At 48.9% G+C, this 24,708-nt stretch overlaps 2 protein-coding genes across 3 annotated transcripts in view; one reads left to right on the forward strand and one right to left on the reverse strand.

Annotated features, from left to right (window-relative positions):
- The window catches only part of FHOD1 (formin homology 2 domain containing 1), a 36,588-nt gene extending 34,596 nt beyond the window's left edge, over positions 1-1,992 (reverse strand). Inside the window, exon 1 of the mRNA XM_036748801.1 lies at positions 1,795-1,992. Within this exon, the coding sequence (XP_036604696.1) occupies positions 1,795-1,992 (198 nt within the window). The remainder of the gene's footprint in view (positions 1-1,794) is intronic.
- A 4,895-nt stretch (positions 1,993-6,887) lies between these two features.
- SLC9A5 (solute carrier family 9 member A5) overlaps positions 6,888-24,708 on the forward strand; it is a 28,552-nt gene continuing 10,731 nt past the window's right edge. The window contains exons 1-12 of one of the 2 annotated variants that reach the window (XM_036751584.1): positions 6,888-7,077; positions 12,874-13,176; positions 15,185-15,348; positions 16,516-16,594; positions 16,919-17,096; positions 19,547-19,767; positions 20,046-20,248; positions 21,023-21,112; positions 21,327-21,397; positions 21,847-21,976; positions 22,934-23,022; positions 23,252-23,378. In XM_036751584.1, coding sequence (XP_036607479.1) covers positions 6,888-7,077; positions 12,874-13,176; positions 15,185-15,348; positions 16,516-16,594; positions 16,919-17,096; positions 19,547-19,767; positions 20,046-20,248; positions 21,023-21,112; positions 21,327-21,397; positions 21,847-21,976; positions 22,934-23,022; positions 23,252-23,378 — 1,845 coding nt within the window. The remainder of the gene's footprint in view (positions 7,078-12,873; positions 13,177-15,184; positions 15,349-16,515; positions 16,595-16,918; positions 17,097-19,546; positions 19,768-20,045; positions 20,249-21,022; positions 21,113-21,326; positions 21,398-21,846; positions 21,977-22,933; positions 23,023-23,251; positions 23,379-24,708) is intronic. The other variant, XM_036751585.1, reaches the window with a different exon arrangement.

The following is a 24,708-nucleotide window of genomic DNA, read 5'->3' on the forward strand; positions in this document are numbered from 1 at the left end:
CTTGTATCTGGCAGGCCGGAGGCTCTTTTAGCCCATCCTTGGGCCAGCTCCCTTCTCCCTTCCAAAGGACCATCGATCTCCCTCTCTCCCTCTCCCTCCCCCTCACTGGGGGCCAGGCAGACTCTGGGCCCAGTAGGAATGCAGGCTAGCGCCTGGAGTCACATTCCAGGGGAGACCCCAGGGTCGGGGGCAAGTTTGTGCAATGCTGCGGCGCAGGAGGCCTTGGCCGACCCAACCTCCCCCACCCCCAGCCAAGGGGCGGAGGGGGAAATGCAGCCGCCTCCTCCTTTACTTCCCGGGGTGGGGGTTGGGGGCCTTCGGGCAGGGAGCCCAGCAGGGAAGGGGGGGCGGGTTGGGGGTATAGCCAAGCCACTGTCCAGGTCCTGATAAAAGCTGCTTGGGCTTGGCCTCGGCCTCCTGGCCACAGCACCAGGCATTCTTGAGCCGTAAACAGAGAACCACAAGCCCGGCTGGGGGCAGCTCACCCGGGGTTCAAGGGGAAGGATAGGGGAAGCAGGGGCTGGACATCTGGAAAAGTCCCTTTCCCGAGCCAGCCTCTGCTCCTGCCGGGTTGCTCAGCAAACTCCATCACTCCAGGCATTTAAAATTAGCCCAAGCACGCCCCGCCCCTCCCCCTCGCCCCCCCCAGGGCATGCAGGGAGGGAACTCGGAGCTCCCCGCCAAAGGTGGGGGGGGGGGCGGGGTAGGGAGGAGGTGACTCATCAGGTCTTTTCCATCCTTCGCTCAGTTCCACGCTCCCCAGCTTTTCGATCCTGTCATCCTGCCTGGGGGAAATCCCCCACTCTAGGTCCTGCTAGTCCTGGGACTCCTGGGCAGGTCCGCCCCCTCAGGAAAGCCCAGGGCCTGTTTTCCCCTTCCCGGCACTGTTCTGCCCGGGTCTCTGTCCTGGCCCTCCCAGATAACAGCGGGGCTGCGTGGACTAGTTAGGACCTTCCATAGAGTGGAGCCAGCCACAGCCAAATTCCAGGGGGCCGCAAGTAGTAGCAGCCAAAGCACGGAATTTGGAGTCAGAAGAATAATAATGATAATAATCGCTTGCATTTACATAACGCTTTGAGACTGGCAAACTGCTTTACATATACTCTCATTTTAGCCTTACAAGCACAGGGTGAGGAAAGCCCTACAAGGCTGGAGCATTTATGAAGCCCTTACTATGTGCCAGGTAGGGCATATAAATCCAAACAAGACAATCCATGGAGGCTTAGAGTTGTGATTTGTCTCTGGTCATCCAGCCAAATGTCAGAGACGAGATTTGAACCTAAGTCTTCCTGACTCCAAGGCCAGTACTGTAGCCATTTCATCATGTATCCAGCTTTGCTACTTAGTACCTGGATGACCTTGGGCACTAAGTCACCCTTTTCGACGGTTTTTTCAACTTTAAAACGATTGGGTTGGACTCGATGCTGAGATCCCATCCAGCTCTAAAATCCTGGGATTGTGGGGTTCCTCTCTCTGTCTGTTCAGCTTCCCAGGGTTTCTCGGCACACTGAAGACCCCCGAGTACCCATCTAGTCACACCTTTTTGGTATGAGAAGCAACCCTGCAGGAACTGTGTCTCCAAACCCAGTCCCTCCCCTCCCCTTGGCCCCGCCCCCAGATCTCACTCACCTGGAGCACAGGTGCACCAGGTCCCCAGACTCTTGAGGGGGCTCCAGGGTCCCCAGCCCCAGGCAGAGAGGCAGTCTCCGTCCCCCCGCCCCCAACCTCACTCCCGACGATGCTCCCGGGCGGCGGGGCAGCCCCAGTCCCGAACCCTCCCTGGCCCGGACTCACCTTGAGCGGCGCCGACAGCAGCCGGTGCAGAGCGGGGATCTGGGAACCCAGTGGCAGTGCCCCGTCCAGGGTGCAGACGGGGGCACGGCGGGGCTCTGGGAAGTTGGCGCAGGCGAAGGGGTCCGTGTCCTCCAAGTACTGCACCCTCACCGTTACCACCGCCGCCTCGCCCTCCTCCCGGCCGTCCCCACCCGCCATGGCCCCCGCCGCCAGCTCGATCGGCTCGGCTCGGCTCGGCTCGGCCGCCTCCCTCTGGGCCCCGAGGCGGCGGATCCACTCTGCAGCAGGGGCTGGAAGGACTGGACCGAGCAGAGGGGGAGAGGGGCGGGGCGAGAAAGGGGGCGGGGCCTAGGAGGGGGCGGGACCAGGAGGCAAAGTCTCGGAACGCGGCGGCCACGATCAGAGCCGAGGGGCGGAGCTACGGATCAGCCAATGAGAGCCCCCAAGTCTCACTACACGAACGATCCGTTAGCTAGGTGGGCGGGGGATGGAGGGGCGGGATATGGGGGGGGAAATCTCTCCAGCGAGCTCTGAGATTGGCTGTTTCTCCGCAGTCTGAGAGATGGGGCGGGGCATTTTCTTCCTCTGTCTCGGGATGGGTGGGGGATGGTTCTCAATTTGGGAGAAGGGGGAAGGGGACAGATTCTCACTCTGTAATGTGTGGAGTGGAGTAGGTTCGCGTGTGGTGTGTGTGTGTGTGTGTGTGTGTGTGTGTGCGCGCGCGCGCGCGCGCGCGCCCTCCAGGAGTTTATATTCTATTGGGGAAGACAACGTGCTCACAGAAGATAAATATAAGCATTTATATATATATGTATATATATATATATACACCCATATATACACATACACAGATGCATATGTATATACATATATTGTTGTTCAGTCGTGTCTGACTCTTCGTGACTCCTTTTGTGGTTTTCTTGGCAGAGATACTGGAATGGTTTGCCATTTCCTTCTCCAGCCATCTTACAGATGAGGAAACTGAGGCAAACAAGGTGAAGTGACTTGCCAAGGGTCACCCAGCTAGTAAGTGTCTGAGGCCAGATTTAAACTGACTCTAGGTTCGGTGCTCTATCCATTGTGCCACCTAGCTGCCTGCAGTATGTCTGTCTGTCTGTCTCTCTCTCTCTCTATTTAAGTAGTGATAGTGGTAGTTTTGGACCACATTGTAAGGGGGCTTTAAATGCCAAACATACAAATTTGTATTTTAACCTAAATGCAATGGGTCAGCTTCTTCGGCATGGTAGTAACCTGGTCAGAACTGCTCTTAAGACAGTAATTGGGTAACTGATAGGAGAATGTATTGGACAGGGAAGGAACTAAATGTAGGGAAATCTATTAGGAGGCTATTGAAATGGCCAAATGCAGAAGAGGTGATAAGAGCCTGGGCTAAGGTGATAATACGAGTAGAAAGGAGAACCACAGAGAGAAGTTTAGGACCTGGAATCTACATGTTTTGGAAACTGATTCAATACTAGTGGTCTGTAAGAGTGAAGAAAGGTTGTTGATGATTCCTAGGTTGTGGACTGGGGTGACTAGGAAAATGTTGCTGTCTTTGACTATAATGAGGAAATTCCAAGAGGGGTGGGTTTGAGGGAAAGATGATTAATTTTGCTTTAGACCTGTTGAGTTTGAGAGTCCTGTGGGACATCCATAGGATGACAACTGGTGACAGAGAATTGGAACTTAAAAGAATGACTAGGCTCTACATCTACATCCGAGGATCAGATGGCAATTGAACCCAAAGGAGCTGGGAGTGGTCACCAAATGAGAGAGTATAGAGAAAAATAAAACAGGGCTGAGGAGAGAGACTTAAGGTATAGCCACAGTAAATAGTCCATATGTGGATGAATATGCAAAGAAGAATGTGAAGGAGATAGGAGGAGAACCAGGAGAAAGTTGTGTCACAAAGACCTTCCAAGAAATAGAGTATGTAGGAAGAGAGGGTATGAAATCCAGAAGAGAGGCTAAGAAGGGTGAAGATTGAGAAGTCATTGAATTTGGCAACTAAGAAATCATTTGGAATGAAAGTCACTTTGGAATGAGCATTTTCAGTTGAGTGATGAAATCAAGCCAGATTGTCGAGAATTTGGAAGAGAGTGATGGGGAAGCAGTGGGGGCACCTAGTTTAGACAGCTTTTTCAAGGAATTTGTTTGAAAAAGAGAAGGGAGAAAAATAGCCAGCTAGACAATAGCTAGTGAGAATGGTGGGATCTAGGGAGGGTTTGATGAGTCTAATACAGATACTGGCCAATGAGGTACAAATCCTTAGAACATGCTCAGACCCTCTACCCCAGCCCAGCTGAACTAGGGAATAATTTGTCCATCATGGAGGCAATACAGAAAGTGAATTTGGTGAGAACTCCTAGGAGGGAGTTAAGGATTTAAGGGAATTAAAGATTCCTAGGGTCAGGAGTTTTGGGGTACTTTTTGGCTCCAGGTGTTCTGTACATGTTAGTATTCATATAGTGCCTACTATGTGCCAGGCACTGTGCTAAGTGCTTAAGAAATATTATCTTATTTGATGTTCACAACAACACTGGGAGGTGCAATTACTATTAACATTTTACAGTTGAGGAAACTGAGGCAAACAGAGGTTAAGTAACTTGTCTAGGATCATACAGCTCATAAGTGTCTGCAGCTGGATTTGAACTCAGATCTTCCTGACTCCAAATCCAGTGCTCTGTCCACTGTGCCACTTACTAACTACTTTTGTTACTTTAAGTTTGAGCTCACTCTCCCCAGGGACCTTATTTGTATTGAAGAGTGGAATGGACCCCTGGAATTTGGGGGAGGGGATTGTTTCTACAACTTTTATACCTTTTTAGTAAGTATTCCTTCATAAAAGCTAATTGGTGTCAATTAATTTATTGATATTGGGGGAGGATGTTGGATGGGAGCTCCCAAGAATAGTGTTAGAAGCCCCCAAACCCTCAGGATTACCCCCTTATAACTCTAAGGGGAACAGTAACATTATCCACTGTGGAACTGAGTTGGATGAGTGGCCCCAGGATGGGATGTTTCATAGAGAATGGGGGAGAGGTGAGATTGACAGGCAACAGGGAAGGAACCATTAGGAGAGACTGAGGACTAGAGTTGGGGATGATAGTGGGAGCTATTTGCTGGAGAAGATATGAGGGAATGGGATCAAAGGTACATGTAGGAGGGCTGGCCATGGAGAATAGGCTCATCTCTTCATCAGAGGCTGAAATATTGGGTGTTTGATGAAGGGCAGGAGAGAAGGAGGAGCTCTAGGCAAATGACCTCCATTTTGTCTGTAAAACGAGACCTCTGCTGAGGTGGGGGAAGGGGATGCTGCTGGTTTGAGGAGAGTCTGAGGGGTGGGGGGAGGGCTGGGACAGATTCCTCAAATATTTCCTCAAATCCCTTTCATTGTTTTCTGAATGAGATTAGGACAAATATCACCAGGTAGTTTTGACCGGAATGTGTAAATGAGGCAATTTGCTAAGTAGAGCCCTTTGTAAGAACTCATGAATGAAACCTGGGTTCATTTTCTGGCTGTGCCATGCATGCCACCTAGATCAAAGTACCTAAACTCTCTGTGCTTCGTGTCCTCTTGTCAAAATGAGAGTGGAAGTGGCTTAACCTGTGCTTTCTAGCTCTAAAATCTCTTGCTCTAGAATCAGCGATCTACTGTTAGAAGTTATCCACAAAGTTCTCTAGTCTAACTCCCTCATATTACATATGAGGAAACTGAGGGCTTTGAAGGTTTAGTGATTGGCACAGGGACACAGAGGAAAGATTGGAGGAGAAGGGAGAGGAAGGAGCATCCAGGTCTCTTTTATTTTGCTGATCCCATCCCACATCGCTCAGCATTTGATCTTGCCCAAAGTGGGTGCTTAATGTTAGTAGATGAACTGAATTTTCCAGATAGCCACCCTACTCCGCAGGAGATTTAGTGTTTACTGCTCCCTGCTGTCCTCATTGGGAATCGTCTCTCCTTGGGTTGCCTAGTCCTCCAAGTACTTAATCAAGTATATATTTTAAAGGTCTAAACCTCCCCAGAGAATTATCCCAAGGAATTCCTAGATCATGGTCAGAAGGGCTCTGGACATCTTCAGCTGGCAGACCTTAGAGCCACTGCCCTCTCCGTCTATAGTCACCTGATGATCTGGAAAAAAGAACTCAAATCTGGGGCTGGCCTTGGACCCTCTTACTAAGTAATGCTTCTACTGCAGAGTAATGCCCTTCTCCCTTCGGTTTGGTGCCAGCCCTAGGGAGAGGCAGGATCTCTACTGTGACTCTGGAGGGGGGAAGGCAAGGCAATTGGGGTTAAGTGACTTGCCCAAGGTCACACAGCTAGTAAGTGTGTCAGGTGTCTGAGGCCAAATTTGAACTCAGGTCCTCCTGACTCCACGTCCTGTGTTCTACTCACTGTGCCACCTAGCTGGCCCTCTACTGTGACTCTGATGCTAATTTCATGGGATGCCAGCTGTGTGTGGAGAGAGTGTGTTTGTGTGTCTGTGTGTATCTCTGTGGCTTCTTTGGCCGCTCTCCATTTGAGTTCTACCCTTACCGACCCCTATTCCAATACTGCCTAATCTACAGGCTAAACATCTTTCGAGCCTTCCCTGGGGACCTTAGGGAAGCACTGGAGATGCTATGGCCTCAATGTCCAGGGGAGGACAGGTTTTAAGAGGACAGGAAGGTTGGGGTAGTATGGGAGGGTTGGAGAGATTTGGCAATTTGATTGGTGGGTACAGTCTAATTGAGCATGGGGGTTCGAGTCTGAGGATCTCGGTTTGGGAAAATTCACCGTCTGGGTTTGAAAGGAGTCAGTACAAGGCTTGGGATATGGGGAGAAAGGGATGGGGGTGGGTGGTCAGAATAGGAGGTAGGTAGATTCAGAGTGGGATAGGAGGGTCTGGATCGCCGAAGTCGGGTAGGGATAGGTTTGGGGGGTGCAGACTCAGGGTTGGGGGGATCAGGAATGGGATTGGGGGGAGCGAGCGCCACGTGCCTGTGACGCGGGGGCGCCCGGGAGGCGGCGGCAGCAGCTGTGGCGGCGGCTGAGGCAGGCGTGGGGACCGGGCTGTCGGCAGCCGAGCCGGGCCGGGCCAGGCCGGAGGAAGATGCTGCCGGCCACACTGCCCCTTCTGGGGATGCCCCTGCCTGGGGCAGGGGCGGGAGTGGAGGACGGGGCAGCCGGAGAATCTATTCTACCCCCTGCGGGCTTGGCGCTGTTGCGCTGGCAGTGGCACGAGGTGGAGGCGCCCTACCTGGTAGCCGTGTGGATCCTGGTGGCCAGCTTGGCCAAGATCGGTGAGTGCGCCAGAGCTTGTCCCGTCCCAACCCGAGGCCCCGTGTCCGCTCTCCTGTTCCCCCGCCTGGCACGCGGAGCGTACACGGTTGTCCATCCTTCATCTCGCCTCCCCTCCCCAATCTCCTCTCTCCCCTGCATGCGACCCCTGGAGATTTCGAATCTGAGGATTCGGGTTTCCACCCTTCCTGCTCCCCTTTACTTCCTTTCCTTGTCTGCTGCCTTGGTTTCTCGCAGGGGTTTCTTCTCAGCTTTGCTTCCCCAGCCCCCGCCTCTGCGGAGCACCCCACTCTTCTGTCTCCAGTCTGCATTCTACCTCACTGCCCCTCCTCGGCGCCCTGTCTTTCAGCCTCCCCCAGCTTCTGCTTCCACAGTGGTACCCCCTCTTCCCCGCACCCCTGCCCCTCTAGTTCTCCGCTCTCCTGCAGGGAAGCTTCGCAGTCAGAGACTTAGTTTCCCCCTCTGCAACAATAGGGAAAGTGAGGCACTAGTAGTGGGGTAGTGGAGTTAGCCCTGTCACATAGGGAATTCTCAGTGGAGCCGGCCCCAGAACGCAGCTATCCTGGACCTCAATATTCCTGCCCAGCCAGGTCCCAGGGGCAAGCTTATGTGAGCCCTCTATACCATCTCCCACCGGCCTTTTAGCCTTCCCTATAACATAGGACTTGACAACACAAAATAAATCCCTGTTGGCCAAGAGGAGTGGATTTTTTTTTATCTTAATGAAATGTATGTCTATAGGAAGGACTATTTAAAAGTGGCCCTCCTTGCAACCCTTCATCATGGCGTCCTAGGTGGCTGCCTACTTTGCCCACCCCCTGCTCTCCCCCTGCTGTCCTTTATTCTCTGGGTGCTTCCAAGCTGGCTGGCTGCCCAGTGCTGGGCTGCTCATGGTAACTTGTTCCCCTTCAAGGCAAGCTCCCAGATGTGGGGGTAGCCTAGACATCTGCCTTTCAGAATCCTTAGTCCTTTAGGGTTCAGCTAAGGTGCCATCTCCTCCACAAAACCTTCCCTCCTCTCTGTAGTTGCAAGTATTGTCTCTGATCAGATTTTCCTGAAGCACTTTTTCTGGCTCTCTCCTTTACCCCTATTATACTTACACTTGTATGTGAGAGGCAGTGTCATGGTGAAGAGTTGGCTTGGGAACCTGGGTTCAAGTCCTGGGTTCAAAACCTCCCTGCTCTCGGCAACTCTGTAATACTAACTATAGGTTGCCAGGCAAGTGCTAATATGCATTGGTACAGGGAGTTTCCTAATAAGCAGTCTCCTTTACTCATGAAATCACAAACTCTGTGTGTGTGTGTGTATGTAAATCCCGCCCCCCTCCCCCCCCCCCCAGAATGTAAGAAGCTCCTTGAGGGCAGGTTACTCTTGTTTGTTTTCTGTCTTTGTATCTCTTTCCTCCAGAACTGTATCTTGCATAGAATTTACATTTAATAAATATTTATTGTTGTTGGGATCCAATCTTTGGTCCCTTCTAGCCTACTGTTACTACTACTCCTTGACTCTGGGCTTCTATTCATCTGGATTACAGCTGCTTCCCTGACATATCACTGCCCCATCTTCATATTCAGTAAAGCAGCCAATCTGATGCATCACCATCCCCCTACCACACACACACACACACACACACACACACACACACTCCTAAAATGAGGAGCCTCTCCCTCAGGATCCCATTCCTCCCCCTTTGTTGTGTTTGTGGCTCCACAAGATGAGTGTATGTGGCTGATTACAGCTGACAATTGCTGTTCTTTCCTCATGGCTGCTGACTGGCACTGCCTGTACCCTAGCCTCACCACTGTGCAGCCTTCACGGATAGATTCTGTAACCTAGAATCCAAGGGAAACCCAGGGAGACAGCTCAGGCTGGTTGGGACTTTGCCAGAGGTGGAAAATGACTGTCCTCTTCTGCTGCAGCAGACTAATCATGGAAAGTGGAGTTCAGAAATGGCCTTGGGGATCAGAGGGATTGCTCCCCCATTCATAGGACCAAGCATCGCTCTGATCTTTGGGAAGGGAAGCTCTGAGTATCCAGGGTCACTGGAGGCAGATAGAAGTGCAGGGGAGGGGGGATGCCTTGGTGCCTGGGAGGAGGTGGGAGGAGGGTAAAGAGGTAAAGGGAAGGATGATCTGTCAGTCTGTAAGATCAACGTGGGAAGAGCTGTTACAGGGCCAGGAAGCAGGCAGAGGAAGGCAGCAGGAGATGCCCTTGGGATTGGATGGCCCAGAATCTGTATTGCTAGTGAGTGACCAAGGGGAGTTTCTGCCTGGCATTTGGAGCACGATTAAGCTCTGAAATTACCGCAGTTTCCCTCATAAATCATGATGCTTCTTCTATCTTGGAAGAAATGTTAGGAAATGGGAAAGAGAGGCCTTCCTTCTGAGGGCAGATGGCAGGCCAAACACACACACACAGACACACACAGACACAGACACAGACACACACAGACACACACAGACACACACACACACCTTCAAACATGGAATTCTTCATCCAAGACTTGTTTATCCACTGGGGATATGTAGGCTAAACAGACATCTTATCTTCTATCCCTCACTTTAGCGGTGACATTGTAAAAGAGAAAGCATGATGGGTTTAGAGTCAGAAGACTTGAGTTTGAATCCCAGCACTGCCACCTACTAGCCATATTGTCTTTCCCTCTAATATTTTCTGAGCTTCGGTCTCCTCATCTGTAAAATTGTGGGGTTGAGAGATGATCTCTGAGAGTCTTCCAGGTCTAGGGCCTATGATCCGTTGTATTAATCTTCCTTGAGGTTTGGGGAGGGATGAGCATTCTGATAGTATCAGAAAAGCAAACAAACTATCTTTTTAGTGTGGGGAGTGGTAGTTGAAACTAATTCTAACCTCCCTCTTCCTAAAGAAGGGGAATTTGTTCATTAACATTATTGGTGATCTATCATAGAGCATTGTACAGAAGACTGTACTTGGGATGGGGATTACCAAGAAGCATGAGCTATAGTACCTGTCCTGTCCCAGAGGATTATCAGTCTCGTTGGAGACATAGGATTTAGGCAGAAAAAAGTTGAGTACTAGGCTAATTGCAGATGATAACTGAGAGACAGGAAGAACACTGGCTGGTGTCACTGCACTTGAGTTCAAATTTTGTTTCTGAAGTCACCTGTCTACCTGTGTCATTTTGGGAAAGTCTTTTAATTTCCTCCTGTTTTCTCCTCTTTAAAATGAAAGGGTTGGAATGGAAGGTCCTTCCCAGCTCTAATATCTGTGGTTTAGGATCTGTGTTTAGATGTTCAGGGTGTATGCCTTTGTCCAGCTGTCTCTTTCATAGTGGCCTGGATTCCTGGATTCCTCATCTGCTTCGTGATATTGGGGCCACAAGAGGGCCAAGAGTGGTAGCCCCTGGCCTGGGAGTGAGATGCCGCCTGTCTTCCGAGGAACCCGACCAGTTTTTCTAAAGCACTCATTCCTGTTCTTCCCCACCCCCTTCTCTCTTTCTCCACGACTTCTTTCACAGCAGGGCCAAGGTCTTTAGCCCACGCAGGAACTGTGAGGGATACAAAAACACAGTTTGTAATCTGTCCGGGAAGACAGGACATGCATACGTATAAACTAACAATATAAGACTTAACAATGGGGGCACAAGGAAGTAAGTTATGCAGGGCAACAGAAGAGGAAGAGATCATTGGGGTGGACAGAGAAGATGGAGATGGAGAGGTTTCAGCTGGACCTTGAGGAGGGGCACTTTAGGAGGTGGGGCAGGTCAGGGAAGAGAGAGAGCAAAAATAGTCAGGCAGGTGCAAGAGGAATGAGTACTAGTTAGAGGACCTGAGTTCAAATTCCAGTTCTACTCAATTATACTTTCTGTCTCTGAGACTTAGTTTTCTCATCTATAAAATGGTGGATAATTTCTGAAGTCATTAAGGGATCTAGGTAGTCTTCCAAGGTCCCTTTTGACAATAAAATAACCATGATCATGTAAACTCATTTGCCCATACTAAAGTGGTTGTTTAGAGGAGCAGTGGGAGGTATGGAAGCAATTCCAGAAGTTCACACTGGATACCATCATCCCACCCCCAGACCCTTCAGAATTACATATATCTCTGGGCCCTGACTTGGGTGCCCTCTTGAGCAGGGCTGTGGGTTAGTAGACGTGCAAGAGAAGTTCCAGGTGGTTCAGTTACCCTGATGCTCCCTGTCCTTTTCCTTTCTACCTATCCAAATCCTGTCTACCTTTCTCTGCCTGGCTCAACCTTCTACACCCCCCCCCCAAAAAAAACCTTCCCACATCATCTGTATCCTGGATGAACAAATAAATGAAAAGGTTCTTGTTAATGGCTACTATGCACCAAGCACTGGACTGGGCATGGGGCAAATAAAACCAAAACAACTCTTGTCCTGAGGGTGAGACAACACATATAGGGAAGGGTGTTTGGCCTGGGAAGTCATAGGGATAGTGAGTAGAGCCATAAGGAGAGCTTTTTAAAGCACTCTTTCCAGTAGCAAAGGCAATATTGGGACTTGATTATGGTTCCCAAAGGAAGAGCCTGGAGGGGTGGAGGTGGGGTGGGGAATGGGATATATACAGTAGCAGAACAGATGGTAAGAATGAGTGAAAAAGTATTTATTAAGCCCTTACTATGAGCAAAGCACTGTGCTGGGGAGACAAATAGAAAAAACAGAGGCAGTCCCTCCTTCCAAGGAGTTCACCTTCTAATGGAGGAGATAATAACTATGGGAGATTTCATCTACAAGTCAGATGGAAACTCCCATGGTCCTTAGGGTACAGTAGCAAAGCAAGTGGTAATACATCTGCTTTAACGCTATTTCCAGATAAAACCATAACCATTTCCGATAGACTTTCCACTAATGCCCTACTCCTTATGATCCTGGGTTCTTTGAGGTGTTGAGAGCATAAAGGCAGGCATGTCCCACCAAGGTGGAAACACATCAAGTATGGGTCTGGTGTTTACTAGATAGGTGCCTATCCCCTTAGGACCAGATTGGCTAAGTACAGAAATGCTCATCACCAGAGCCATGGGCACCATGAAACCATCTACCAAAGCACAGGTTATTGTTTCCATTTTTCATTTCCAAGGGAACCAGTCTTGACTTGTGTGTGACTTGAGAGTTGGTTGAAGGAGTTCCTAAACTGATAAAATCAAGGCTCTTTGGAAGCCCTGAGGAACAATCCAATACAACAAACATTTAAATAAAGGGCTTCTGTGTACAGAGCATTGTGCCAAGTGTTAGGCTAGATACACAGCCTAGATAAGATACATGTCTTGCTCTCATGGAACTTACAGTCTAGTAGAAGGCAAAAGCAGACTTTCTTTTTTTCCCCAAGTTGGGGACTCCCTTCTCCAACACAATAATTAACAACATAAAAGTTGGAAGGTTGCCTGGGACCCTGAGCAGTTAAATGTGTGCCTGTGGTTATACAGCTAGTGTATGTCAGAGGTAAGATTTGAACTCAGGTCTTACTGACTCCAAGGCTACCTTCTGTCCATTATTCTGCTTCTCACCAACATCAATCATTATAATATATTACATATTATAGTTACATGATTGGTTCATTAGAGAGGGGTAGAGCAGTGCTATGTGAAGCCAGAGGGGACAGGTCATTTATTGCCCAGCAGGGATTCAAGGAAGGCCGGTGGCTTTGTTACATGTCACATTTAGATGTCGTGTCTTCTTTGACCATGAGATTGGAAGCTCCAAGGGGGCAGATAGATGTCTTCCATGTCTATGTCTTTTTTCCATTGTGTCTAACCCTGGACCTTGCCCAACAATTGTTTGACTTGTTTTTTTCCTTGTAGTCTTCCACCTCTCCAGGAAAGTGACTTCTGTCGTCCCCGAGAGCTGCCTGTTGATCTTGCTGGGTCTGGTGCTGGGGGGCATCGTTCTGGCTGTGGCCAAGAAAGCAGAGTACCAGCTGGAGCCAGGCACCTTCTTCCTCTTCCTACTACCCCCTATTGTACTTGACTCGGGCTACTTCATGCCCAGCCGGCTCTTCTTTGACAACCTGGGGGCCATTCTGACCTACGCTGTGGTGGGCACACTATGGAACTCCTTCACTACAGGGGCTGCCCTTTGGGGCGTCCAGCAGGTTGGGCTTATGGGTGAGTCTGATTCTGTTCCCTGGGAGTCTCCAGTACCTGGGTTGGAGGAGGGGAAGTATGTCTGCATGATCTCAGCTGCTTTGCTCATAAACCCGGGAAGAACAAAGATGCTCGTTCTTGCTGCGTGAGAGAGGTTCTCAGGGTATATGGTCAGAATCCCTGCTTTGCTTCTTTCTACCTGTGTGACCTTGTCAAATAATTCAATTTATCCAAGCCTCAGTTTCCTTATATGTAAAATGAAGATAATGCTAATAATGGTCCTTATGCACACAGGCCTGCCTGTAAGGGAGGGCTTGTATTAATATCCCTGTTTCATAGATGAGGGAACTGAGAGAAATTGAGTGATTTGGTGAAGGTTAAACTACTAATAGGTCTCTCCTGGGTACAAGACCAGTGCTCTTTGTGTGACGACATCTCTGCCCTCACTTCAGAAGGAATTGAGGAACAGGGTTGTTGCATTGGAAGCTCTATAGAAAGCTGGGTGATTATTTTTAGAAGGGATTTCCCAGAGCTTCTAGTCTGTGATGAAATGCTCTCACTTTATAGCCAAGGACATGGAGACTCAGGGAAGTCGTGGATTTTGCCCAAGGTTACCTAACAAATGAGTGTCTTACTAGGTCTGAGGCCTCCGAAGCCCAGTGAGAGTCCTCAGTGCCCGGAGACTGCTCTTCAGCAGCTGAGCCCGTCTATGCCTGCCTTCCAGAGCAGCAGCTGAGCCGCCAGAGCCCAGCCGAGACTCCAAGAGCTGAGCGAGTTCTGGGCTCCAGCTGTGTGTGGGCTGGAGGGATGGGGAACCCGTCACACCATGTGGCTTGCTTTCTTTCCCCTTCAACATCCATTCAGCCACTTAGCAGCCCTGCCAGATAGAGCTTTGCTCCCCTGTTGTCAGGCCCGAGCCACTTCTGTCCCGGTTTTCCTTCCCTTGATGCCGGACAGGCTAGGGCCAGTGTAGACAGAGCTGGGGTCAGTGTAGACAGAACTGGGGCCAGTGGAAATAAGAGATTGCCAGAAGACTCTCAGAGCACTTTTGATCCTCATAACAACCACTTTATTTGCCACTTTACAGATGAGGAAACCAAGGCAGACAGAGGCTAAGTGACTTACCCAGGGTCACACAGTCAGTAAGTGTATGAGGCAGAATTCATACTCACGTCTTCCTGTCTCTAAGTTCTGTGGCACAGTGGATAGAGTAGCAGAGCTGGAGTCAGGAAGACCTGAGTTCAAATCTGGTCTGAGATGCATAGACTGCATGACCCTAGGCAAGTGTCTTAACTGCTGTTTGCCTCAGTTTCTTAGTCTGAAAAATGGGGATGGTAATAAGAGCACCGACCTCCCCAGGTTGTCATGATCAAATGAGATAATATTTGCTGAGTGCTTGGCATAGTGCCTGGCACATAGTAGGCACTTAATAGATGCTTATTCTCTTCCCTCTTCCTTCCCCTTTATATCTGGGATCCTATAAACCCCATGCAATAGTTTGTATAAACAGTATGACCCCCTTCTTAGAAATGAAGAAAAATGAATGAAGCTGAACCTCCAGACTTCAGAGCCTGAAAGGACCCCTGAGCTCACCCAGTCCAAACTCCTAACTTTATGTGTGAGAAAACAGAGACCTCCAGAAGCTAAAGACTTTCCTAAGGCCACACAGAATAAGTCCAAAGCTCTTTCTACATTGTGCGTCAGGGGTATCAAACATGGCGCCTGCCTTAATCAGACATGACAATGTAATTGGGAAATATTTAACTGACTAAATGAAAATACAATAAAACATAGATGATGTTCATATGTGGTTTTTGAAGCAGCAATCATCTTGTATTAAAGATTTAGTGGCCCCTTTGACACCACTGCTCAATATTATGGTGGATGGGACTCAGTCTGGGTTCCCACCGGTTGGTTTTCCTTAGACTGTGGTGAAGTTTGTGGGGGCCTTCTGCTTTTACCTCAAGAGTGGAGAGGTGAGGAGTCCTCTGGTGGGGGGTGGGGGGCATCTCTCTGTCTCTCCCCATAGCTCCCGCTGTCCAAGCTGGCTTGCTTGACTTCTTACTCTTTGGAAGCCTGATCTCTGCCGTGGACCCCGTGGCTGTCTTGGCTGTCTTTGAGGAGGTGCATGTCAACGAGACCCTTTTCATCATAGTATTCGGCGAGTCGCTGCTCAACGATGCGGTCACAGTGGTGAGGGCACCGGTGGAGGGCAGGCAGGGCCCTGGGTCTCATGGCATTCCTCCTTCTCCTAGCATGCCCAGGGCTCAGAGCTGACTGATCTGACGGGCTAAATTGTGTGCGTTTGCCTCTGTGTTTGTGTGTGTATGTGTGTGTGTGGGTCCATAATGCCAGACTTGGGGTCATAAGACCCAGGTGTAAATCCTGACTCCGCCTTTCATTTGCCATGCAAATAATAATAATAACTAACATTTCTATAGCTCTGTACAATGCTTTATATACATTATCTCAATTGATCTGCATGATAACCCTGGGAGCTAGGTGCTGTTAATCTGCCCGTTTCACATCTGAGGAAGCTGATGCAGATGGAGGTTAAGGGATTTGCCCGGAATCCCACAGCTGGCAAGTATCTGAGACAGGATTTGAACTCTCCTCACTCCATGCCCAGGGCTCTAACTACCATCCGCTGCACAATGCACTGCCTAGCTCCTTGTTTTTGGTTGGATCTCTTTCTGCCTTGCTTTCCTCATTTGTAAAACAGGCATATTAGGGCTTGTACCACCTACCTCACAGGATTGTTGTAAGGAAAGTATGTTGTAGACCTTAAAATGTTATAGAAACAGAGAAACAACTAGGTGGCTTAGAGTTCAAAAGACCTGAGTTGGAATCCTACCTCAGAGGCACACTAGCTGTGGGACCTTGGACAAGTCACTTAGCCTGTCCTAGCCTCAGTTTCCTTGTCTATAAAATGGGGCTAATTGCAGCACCTCACTGTCATGTGGATCAAATGAGATAATATATGTAAAGTGCTTTGCAAAACTTAAAGAGCCGTACAATGTTAGCTATTATTATCTCTCCGAACCTTTGTTTCTTCATCTATAAAACAAGATTGATAATCTCTGTATTACTAGCTATGTGGTCATAGGCATCACTTTAACCTCTCGGTGTTCCCAAGCAACTCTAAGAACATAAACTACAAATGAGCTGCCAATCCGTGGCAGTGGAGAGAGTTTCCTTTCTGGGAGTTCCCCACACTGCCTTGTTTTGGAGGGTGTGGGGGCTAGCAGGATGGAATCCTTGTATTATCTGCCTCTCAAGTAGGTAATGTTGTGAAAAAAGTGTTTTATAAACCTTGAAGCTATGCAGAAATGTGACATCTTTGTCACTCCTCTAACTTAGGTGCTGTATAAGGTGTATAACTCGTTTGTGGAGATGGGCTCAGTCAATGTTCAGGCTATTGACTATGTGAAAGGAGTCGGTCAGTATCTCCCTGCCCTTTCGGTAAAGGCCTGTTGGGTCCTCTCCTCAATTTTCCCCTGGGGTGCTAAGTCCTTTCTCAGAGCCAGGAAGGAGAGAGAAAGCCTCTGCTTGCATCTCTCCCCCTTTTCCAATGAGAGCTGATCTCTGGGGTAACAGAAGCCTCAGTATCCAGTTCCTGGCCTGCCTAAGAGTCCAGCTCCTGAGACCCTGATGCCCCTGGTGGAATGAAGTAGGCGCCACCCTTCTCCTCTTTGCCACTGGTTCGGGGTGGGGGGAGGGAGGAAGGGGGGGGGCCATGCTGACAGCCCGGCCTCCTTCCCAGCCTCCCTCTTTGTGGTCAGTCTGGGCGGGGCAGCCGTGGGCTTAGTTTTTGCCTTCCTCCTGGCCCTGACCACACGTTTCACCAAGCGGGTCCGTATCATCGAGCCTCTGCTGGTCTTCCTCTTGGCCTATGCTGCTTACCTCACAGCGGAGATGGCCTCGCTCTCCGCCATCCTTGCGTGAGTTCCTGGGATTAGAGAAGAAGCCTGGGGGTGGGGGTGGAGAGGCATAGGGGGAGGATGAAGGGAGGACAGTGGGAATCCCTGTTCTCCTGCCCACTACCTGTAGGATTTTGGACAGCCTTCTTCACCTGTATGAGTGGCAATCTCCTTTGTAAAATGACAGAATTGGAAGAGGTGATTGTCACCCTTTAGGAATGGGATTGACAAGATGGAGGACAGCCAGAGGTGGGTGAACTGGATGGATGAAGGCCCTGGAGATCATGTTGTATGGGGATAAGTCAAAAGATCTGGAGATATTGAGTCTCGAGGAGAAAAGCCAGTGGGCATAGGATAGCTGCCTCCCACTATGTGGAAGAAGTATTAGATTGGGTCTGCCTGGCCCCTCGTTGAAATGAGTAGAAGTTGTTGAAGACAAGTCATTTAGGCATCATTTAGAAAAACTGCACCCCAACAATTGAAGCTGCCCCAAAAGGAAATGGAGTTGCTTTAGGAAGGAATGAGCTCCCTGTCACCAGAGGCCTTCAGGTGAAGGCTGGATGACCAATTGATGGAGATGCAGAAGGAACTCCTGCTCAGATATGGGTTGGACTCGATGGACTTTGAGATCCCAATCAACTCTCACGTCTCTGAACCCCATGATCCTGTAAATAACTTGACAAAAGTCTGTTAAGTGTGCAGACCCTCTGCCGTGGGACGGCACAATGTAGGCGCGCCACGAGGTGGTGGACCTCAGGTCCCAGCTCTCACACTTACTAACCCTGGGACCAAATTACCTTATATTGTTGAGCCTCGATTTTCGTATTTGTAAATTAAGAATAATGGAGCTTGTTATTTGGTTATTTGGAGAGAGAGAACACGGCGGTAATAATGGCGACCAGCATTCACGTCATGCATCAGGATTAACTTTACAATTAATGTCTCATTTAATCCTCACAACAACTCCGCAAGGTTGCTTCTATGATTACCTCCGTGTTACAGATGACGAGACTGAGCCCAAGTGACTTGCCCAGGGTGACATGATTCATAAGTGTCTGTGGAGAGATATGAACTCTGGCCTATCCTGACTCCAGGTCCAACACTCCATCCACTGCGCCACCTAGCTGGGGGGTCTCTAGAGACAGCCATCATTACTGCAACCATTATTACTCCTGCGGGGGGCATATTGACAATATCTAGGAATAATCACTGAGGCCTAGTTGGTGCAGGAAGGTAATGCTGCCCTGTTAACCTGTCTAGTTCCAAAATGAACATTCTGGGGGGCCCAAAGGAAAATCTGGTATCCCTTCATGTTCTTCTGGACAGGACCAAACCTGGCAGTTCTCTTCGGGCTTTGTGCTGGTCCAGAGGATGAGGATCAGGGAATTCTGAGGCCCTGTGCCTTTTGCCCACGTGTTCCCAGCAAACTTAAATTGTTGCCTGGGGGTTAGACCCCCTCAAGTTAGACCCCATTGAACTCTCTTGTTCTGGTTGCTGCCTCCTCCTGTGAAGGAGGTGATGGTGTAAGGGCTCTGGCCTGGGAGTCAGGATCCTGAGTTCTGGTCTGGGCCTTGTGGCCCACCCACTGTGGGACTTGAAGGAAATCCTTTCCCTTCTATGGGCCTTACTTTCTACATCTGTGAAACATTGGTCCAGATTGGGAGTTCTTTTTCTTTTTTCTTCTTGGAGGGGAGAAGGCAAGATAGTTAGGGTTAAGTGACTTGCCCAAGGTCACACGGCTAGTAAGTGTGTCAAGTGTCTGAGGTTAAATTTGAACTCAGGACCTCCTGACTCCAAGGCCAGTGCTCTACTCACTGTGCCACCTAGCTGCCCCTAGATTGGCAGTTCTTAACCTTTTTGTGTCTTCATTAGTCTGGTGAAGCCTTTAGACTCCTTCTCAGAAGAATGGTTTTAAGTGCATAAAATAAAACACAGGAGATTACAAAGATGACCAATTATATTAAAATGCAATTATCAAAATATTTGAAAAACCAAACCAAACCAAGTTCTCTGACCCCAGGCTGAGAACCTGGGATTAGAGATCTGTAAGGTTCACTCCAGCCATGTCATTGTGATTATAGGATTCTCTCCAGCACCTTCCCCCCAAGGCCTCATTTCCTTCCTTCCTGCTCAAACCCCAGAGACTGGTCAGGAGAAGCATGGCTTAGCATTGTTCTCCTTGGACCCTGAGGACAGATATAGGACAAATGTGAGGAAGCTGCAGATTTAGGCTTCAAGGAAGGGAAAGACTTCCTCATAGTCACAGCCATCGTGGGGTGGGATAGTTGTCATTGGAGATGGTAGGTAGGCTTCTTGGAGGTCCGAGCACTTCTTGGAGGTGTGGCAGCAGGTGTAGTCCTCCCCAGGTGGGACTTGATTCTGGCCCTGTGTTTCTATGATTGTAGTTTGGTGTGCTAGCTCCTTGCTGCCCTTTCTAACATCCCTTTCCTGTCTTTCTGTTCTTCCGTCAGAGTGACAATGTGCGGTGTGGGCTGTAAGAAGTATGTGGAGGCTAACATCTCACACAAGTCCCGTACGGCTGTCAAGTATACCATGAAGACCCTGGCCAGCTGTGCCGAGACAGTCATCTTCATGTTGCTTGGCATCTCTGCTGTTGACTCCTCTAAGTGGGCCTGGGACACTGGGCTGGTGCTTGGTACCCTGTTCTTCATCCTGCTCTTCCGTGCCCTCGGTACTGCCCTGTGCCTGGCTGCCTTCCCATTTCCTTCTCATCATCCTATCTGTCCCCCAAACCTATCTCCTGATATCTCTTTCCCTTGGTCGAAGCCCCTGTCTCTACCTTGACTTAAATCCTATGCTTGCTCCTCACCCTTCTAGCCCTTGTCTGACCTTAACCTGAACCCTTCCTTCCCCTGCCCTGACCTCTAACTCCACTTGGCTTCCCCACCCCTGCCCCTGCCCCTGCCCCTGCCCCTGCCCCTACTCCCACCCGGCCTCCCTCCCCTGCAGGCGTAGTCCTGCAGACATGGGTGCTGAACCAGTTCCGGCTGGTCCCTTTGGACAAGATTGACCAGGTGGTGATGTCCTATGGGGGCCTGCGAGGGGCTGTGGCCTTTGCTCTCGTCATCCTTCTGGATAAGACCAAGGTCCCTGCCAAGGACTACTTTGTGGCAACGACCATTGTGGTGGTCTTCTTCACAGTCATCGTGCAGGTGGGAGGGCCTGCAGGGAGGGGGAGGAGGGGCAAAGTTGAGATCACCATAGTGTCCGTCCCAGAATCCCAGATAGGGACCTCAGAGGCATCTAAGGGTCAAGAGGAACAGGACCCTCCTCTATAAAACTCTCCCATAAACCCCACAGTGGGTGGTCATCCAGAGTCCACTTGGAGCCTTTCAGGGAGGGAAACTCCATTATTTCTCCAATCAGCCTATTCCGTTTTTGGACAACTCTAATGATCAGAAAGGTTTCCTGACTGCCAACCTACGCCTGTTTCTCTGTAATGTCCATTCCCTCCTTGTTCCTTAAACCCTATTGCTTCTAGTTCCATTTTTGGGGGGTTCAGGAGCCATCTAGTCCCCTTCCCATGTGAGAGCCATCCATTGAGCTCATGGTAGGGAGCTAGAAGTCGAGACATCTGGATTCCAGGCCTGGCCCAGTGTCCACCTTACTATGGAACCTTGGGGAAGTCTTCCCCTTTCTGGGCCTCCATTTCTTTCTCTGTGAAAAATGGAAACTGGACCAATGAACCATCTCCAGAACCCTTCAAGATCTGACATTTGGACTCATCGATTCTTTATCCAGCTCTTTCCAAGTCCTTCTGAGGCTGTGAAAGGGGACTCTGGAGGGAAGCTAAGGCATTGTGGGTCACTGGGTGAGATGGCAACAGAGAAAATTAGGGGCATAGTGAGGACATAGGCAGCTTGTATTTCTAGTCATATTCTGGTCTCTATGTTCACCTCCTTCCTGTCTCCCTTCCTGTTCCCCAGGGTCTAACCATAAAGCCTCTTGTCAAGTGGCTAAAAGTGAAACGAAGTGACCACCACAAGCCCACTTTGAACCAGGAACTACACGAACATGTGGGTATCAGAGATGCTTGGCCCCCCCCCCCCAAATGTCCCTTTTCCGTCTTACCTCCTCCCATTCTTTTCTGGCTTTCTGGAGGATTCTTGGGCAGGATGGGACTATATCCAGGCTCTCACAGACAGGAAATTTTGATTTGATGCCCAAGCTCTGGACCTTCTTTGAGAGTAGGGACAGTGCTGTGACTAGGTTTTCCTGTTCCTTCTATAGACCTTTGACCATATTTTGGCAGCTGTGGAAGATGTAGTTGGCCACCATGGCTACCACTACTGGAGGGACAGGTGAGCTTGTCCCCCTTACCCCACCTCCTAAAAAGGCCACCTCAACAGCCCCCTCCCTGCTACCTGGGGGGCTGAATGCTGTTATTCAAGCCTAGCAACCTAGGAAGATCTTAGAAGAGAGACCCCAGAGAAGAAGAACAGCTTACACTTTGAGGTTTACAAAGGCTTCTTCACTATTCCATGATGAGGCAGATAGCACAAGTGGGCTTACCGTTTTATGGATGACGTTACCATTTTATGGATGATGAAAATGAGGCTTGTCTAGTGACTCATCTAAGGTCACACAGCTAGTAAGTGTGGGAGTCTGGACTTGAACTCAGTAAGACCAGTGCCTTTTCTACTAACCCCTACTGCCAAGAGACAGATCTTAGAAAGTCTTTCCAGAATCCCTTAGAGAATTCAAGAAAAGGAGGGAGGATTCAGGCACCCAGATATATGCCCCTCTCTAGGTGGGAACAATTTGACAAGAAATACCTGAGTCAGCTACTGATGCGCCGGTCTGCCTACCGTATCCGGGACCAGATCTGGGATGTGTACTATAAACTCAACATCCGAGATGCTATCAGTTTTGTGGACCAGGTAGGCCTTAATTCCTCAGGGTGGATGGAGCAAAGTTGGGTTTGTGGGGGTTCTTAACCTGGGGTCTGTGAACTTGTTTTTTAAACATATTTTTGATAACTGTATTTCATTATATTCAGTCAGTCAGTAAGCATTTATTAAGTGCCTACTATATGCCAGGCACTGTGTTAAGTACTGGGAATACAAAGAAAAGCAAAAGACAATCCCTGTCCTCAAGGAGTTTACAATCAAATGGGTTATTATTGGTTTTCTTGGTAATCCTATGTGTTTTATTTTTTGCACTTTTAAAAATATGATTCTAAGAAATAGTCCATTGGTTTTGCCAGACTGCCAGATAGGATCTACAATACAAAAAAGATTAAGAACCCCTAATCTGGTGCAGTGGCTAGGACTAGAGTGGTAGTGAACAGCCTGGGACCCTCGATGAATAATTCATGGTCTCTGGAATCTGGTGATTTTTTAATAGTATTTTATTTTTTCCCATTATATATAAAGACAATTTTTAACGTTTATTTTTTACAAAGTTTTGAGTCCCAAATTTTTCTTCCTCTCTCCCTCCCCTCCCCTCTTTCTAAAACAGTAAGCAATTTGATATAGGTTATATATGTACGATCATGTAAAGCGTGTTTCCATATTAGTCATGTTGTGAAAGGAGAAAGAGAACAAAAGGAAAAATTTTTTTAGAGAAGTGAAAGTAGTATGCTTTGAACTGCATTCAGAGTCCATCAGGTCTTTCTCTGGGTGTAGATAGTAGCATTTTCCACCCTGGAATTTTCTTAGATCATTATATTGCTGAGAGGAGCTAAGTCATTGATCATCACACAATGTTGCTTAAACTGGTGATTGTGAAGGAGTGTTGGGGAAGGGGTGTTAGACAACCCTGTTCCTCGAGTTCAGAGTTCAAGTGCCTACTCTAGGCAATAAGCATCCATCTGAGACACATCTTCATACCCTTAGGGGGGCCACGTCTTATCCTCAGCAGGGCTCACACTACCCTCCATGCCTAGCCGTAACTCTGCAGCAGAGACCTCTGTCACCAACCTGCTGTAAGTACCACAGTGCCTCCCTCCCCACGCTAGGCTTCCCTTTATCAGTGTCAGACTCTTCTCTCCCTCAAGCCTTCTCCACCTCTGTGCCAGGCTCCTCTTTATCCCACCCCAGGTTCCCTTCTCTTCATTACCCCCCTTCCCCCCGCCCCGCAGGATCTGCATGTTTGGCCTAAGGCTCTTGTAGCCCCCCTCTGCAATTTGCCCCCGGTGGCTTTACTTCCCATAGGCGGGAGAGCGGCAGTGGTGCCTGCCTGGATCTACAGGTGATTGACACAGTTCGAAGTGGCAAGGACCGGGAGGATGCCATCATGCACCATCTGCTCAGTGGAGGCCTCTACAAACCCCGTCGGAGGGTGAGATGCACATAGGTGGGGAGAGAATCCTTCCTCAGTGGCCTTTGGCCTAGAGGAAGCCAAGACTCAGGGCTTGGAGGCAAATAACAGAAAGCAAAAACAAAACCACTTGCCCAGAACCTGCTATATGGGGGGCTACATAGAGTAATGGAAAGAGCACTGAACTTGAAACTAGAAGAGCATTGAACCTGGAACTGGATTCAAGTTCTGGCTCTGACACTGACTTATGTAATGGCATGTGGCATTTTCCTTCTCTTAATCTTTAAAGTGCATAGAAAGGCCTTGTACTAATTACCTGGAATCCAGAACTGAAAGGGATCTTCAAGATCACCTCCTACGAGGAATTCTTAGGCTGGGGTCTGTGGACTATTCAAAAAGCACATTTTGATAACCGGATTTCAATATAATTGGCTTCCTTTGTAAGCCTAGGCATTTTATCGTAGGCACTTGAAAACATTCTCCTGAGAAAGGCAGAGGGGTCTATGATTGTATCAGTAAGGCAATAAACACAACATCAACAATAATCATGAATATGCCTATGTAGTTCTGTATCGCAAAGTATTAGAAACTCTCCATAAAGAAAGGGAAAGAAGTATAACATTTACTCAGACACCGGAAAACCATATCCCATAACCGAATTCAGCTCCCACAGCCAGTCAGCCCACTTTATCATAACAGCGAGGAACTTAAAACACCATATCACATCCTGGAGCCTGGCCATTCCAGCACCTCTCTGACCTCCTGCTGGGGTCTTCCCAAAGACAAACTCGCAGTACAGCTAAGTCAGCCCATTCAGTTCTAACCATCACAAGGGCAACCATTAGCAGCCATTGGCAGCCATAACTGCTCTCTCTCTCTCTAACAGCATTTCCTATTACATAACTTCCTTTTCCTGTCGGGAAGCTCCTCCCACCCCATGTCACTTAGGCTTCCTGTGACATAAACAGGTCACATGGCCTATTAATGGGTAGGAAAGATCTTCAAATCCAAATTGCTGCTACAATGATACAGAAAAGGTTAAGAACCTCTGATCAAGACCAACCTCTTTATATAAAAGCTATAGAGAGCAAGGTTCAGAGAGGAGAGACTTGCCCAAGGCCATACAGGGAACAAGTAGCAAAGCTGGGATTTGAACTCAGGTCCTTTGACTACTCTTTCTCTACTCCATAGCATCATCATCATCATCATCATCACCAATAACATTTATTTAGCACTTTAAGGTTTGAAAAGCACTTTACAAATATCATCTCCTTTAATCCTCATGACAATCCTGGGAGCTAGGTGCTATTATTATCCCCGTTATACAGAGGAGGAAACCGAGGGCAGAGGG

The sequence above is a fragment of the Trichosurus vulpecula genome, chromosome 3 (genome assembly GCF_011100635.1).
Source record: "Trichosurus vulpecula isolate mTriVul1 chromosome 3, mTriVul1.pri, whole genome shotgun sequence".
NCBI classification, from domain to species: Eukaryota; Metazoa; Chordata; class Mammalia; order Diprotodontia; family Phalangeridae; genus Trichosurus; species Trichosurus vulpecula.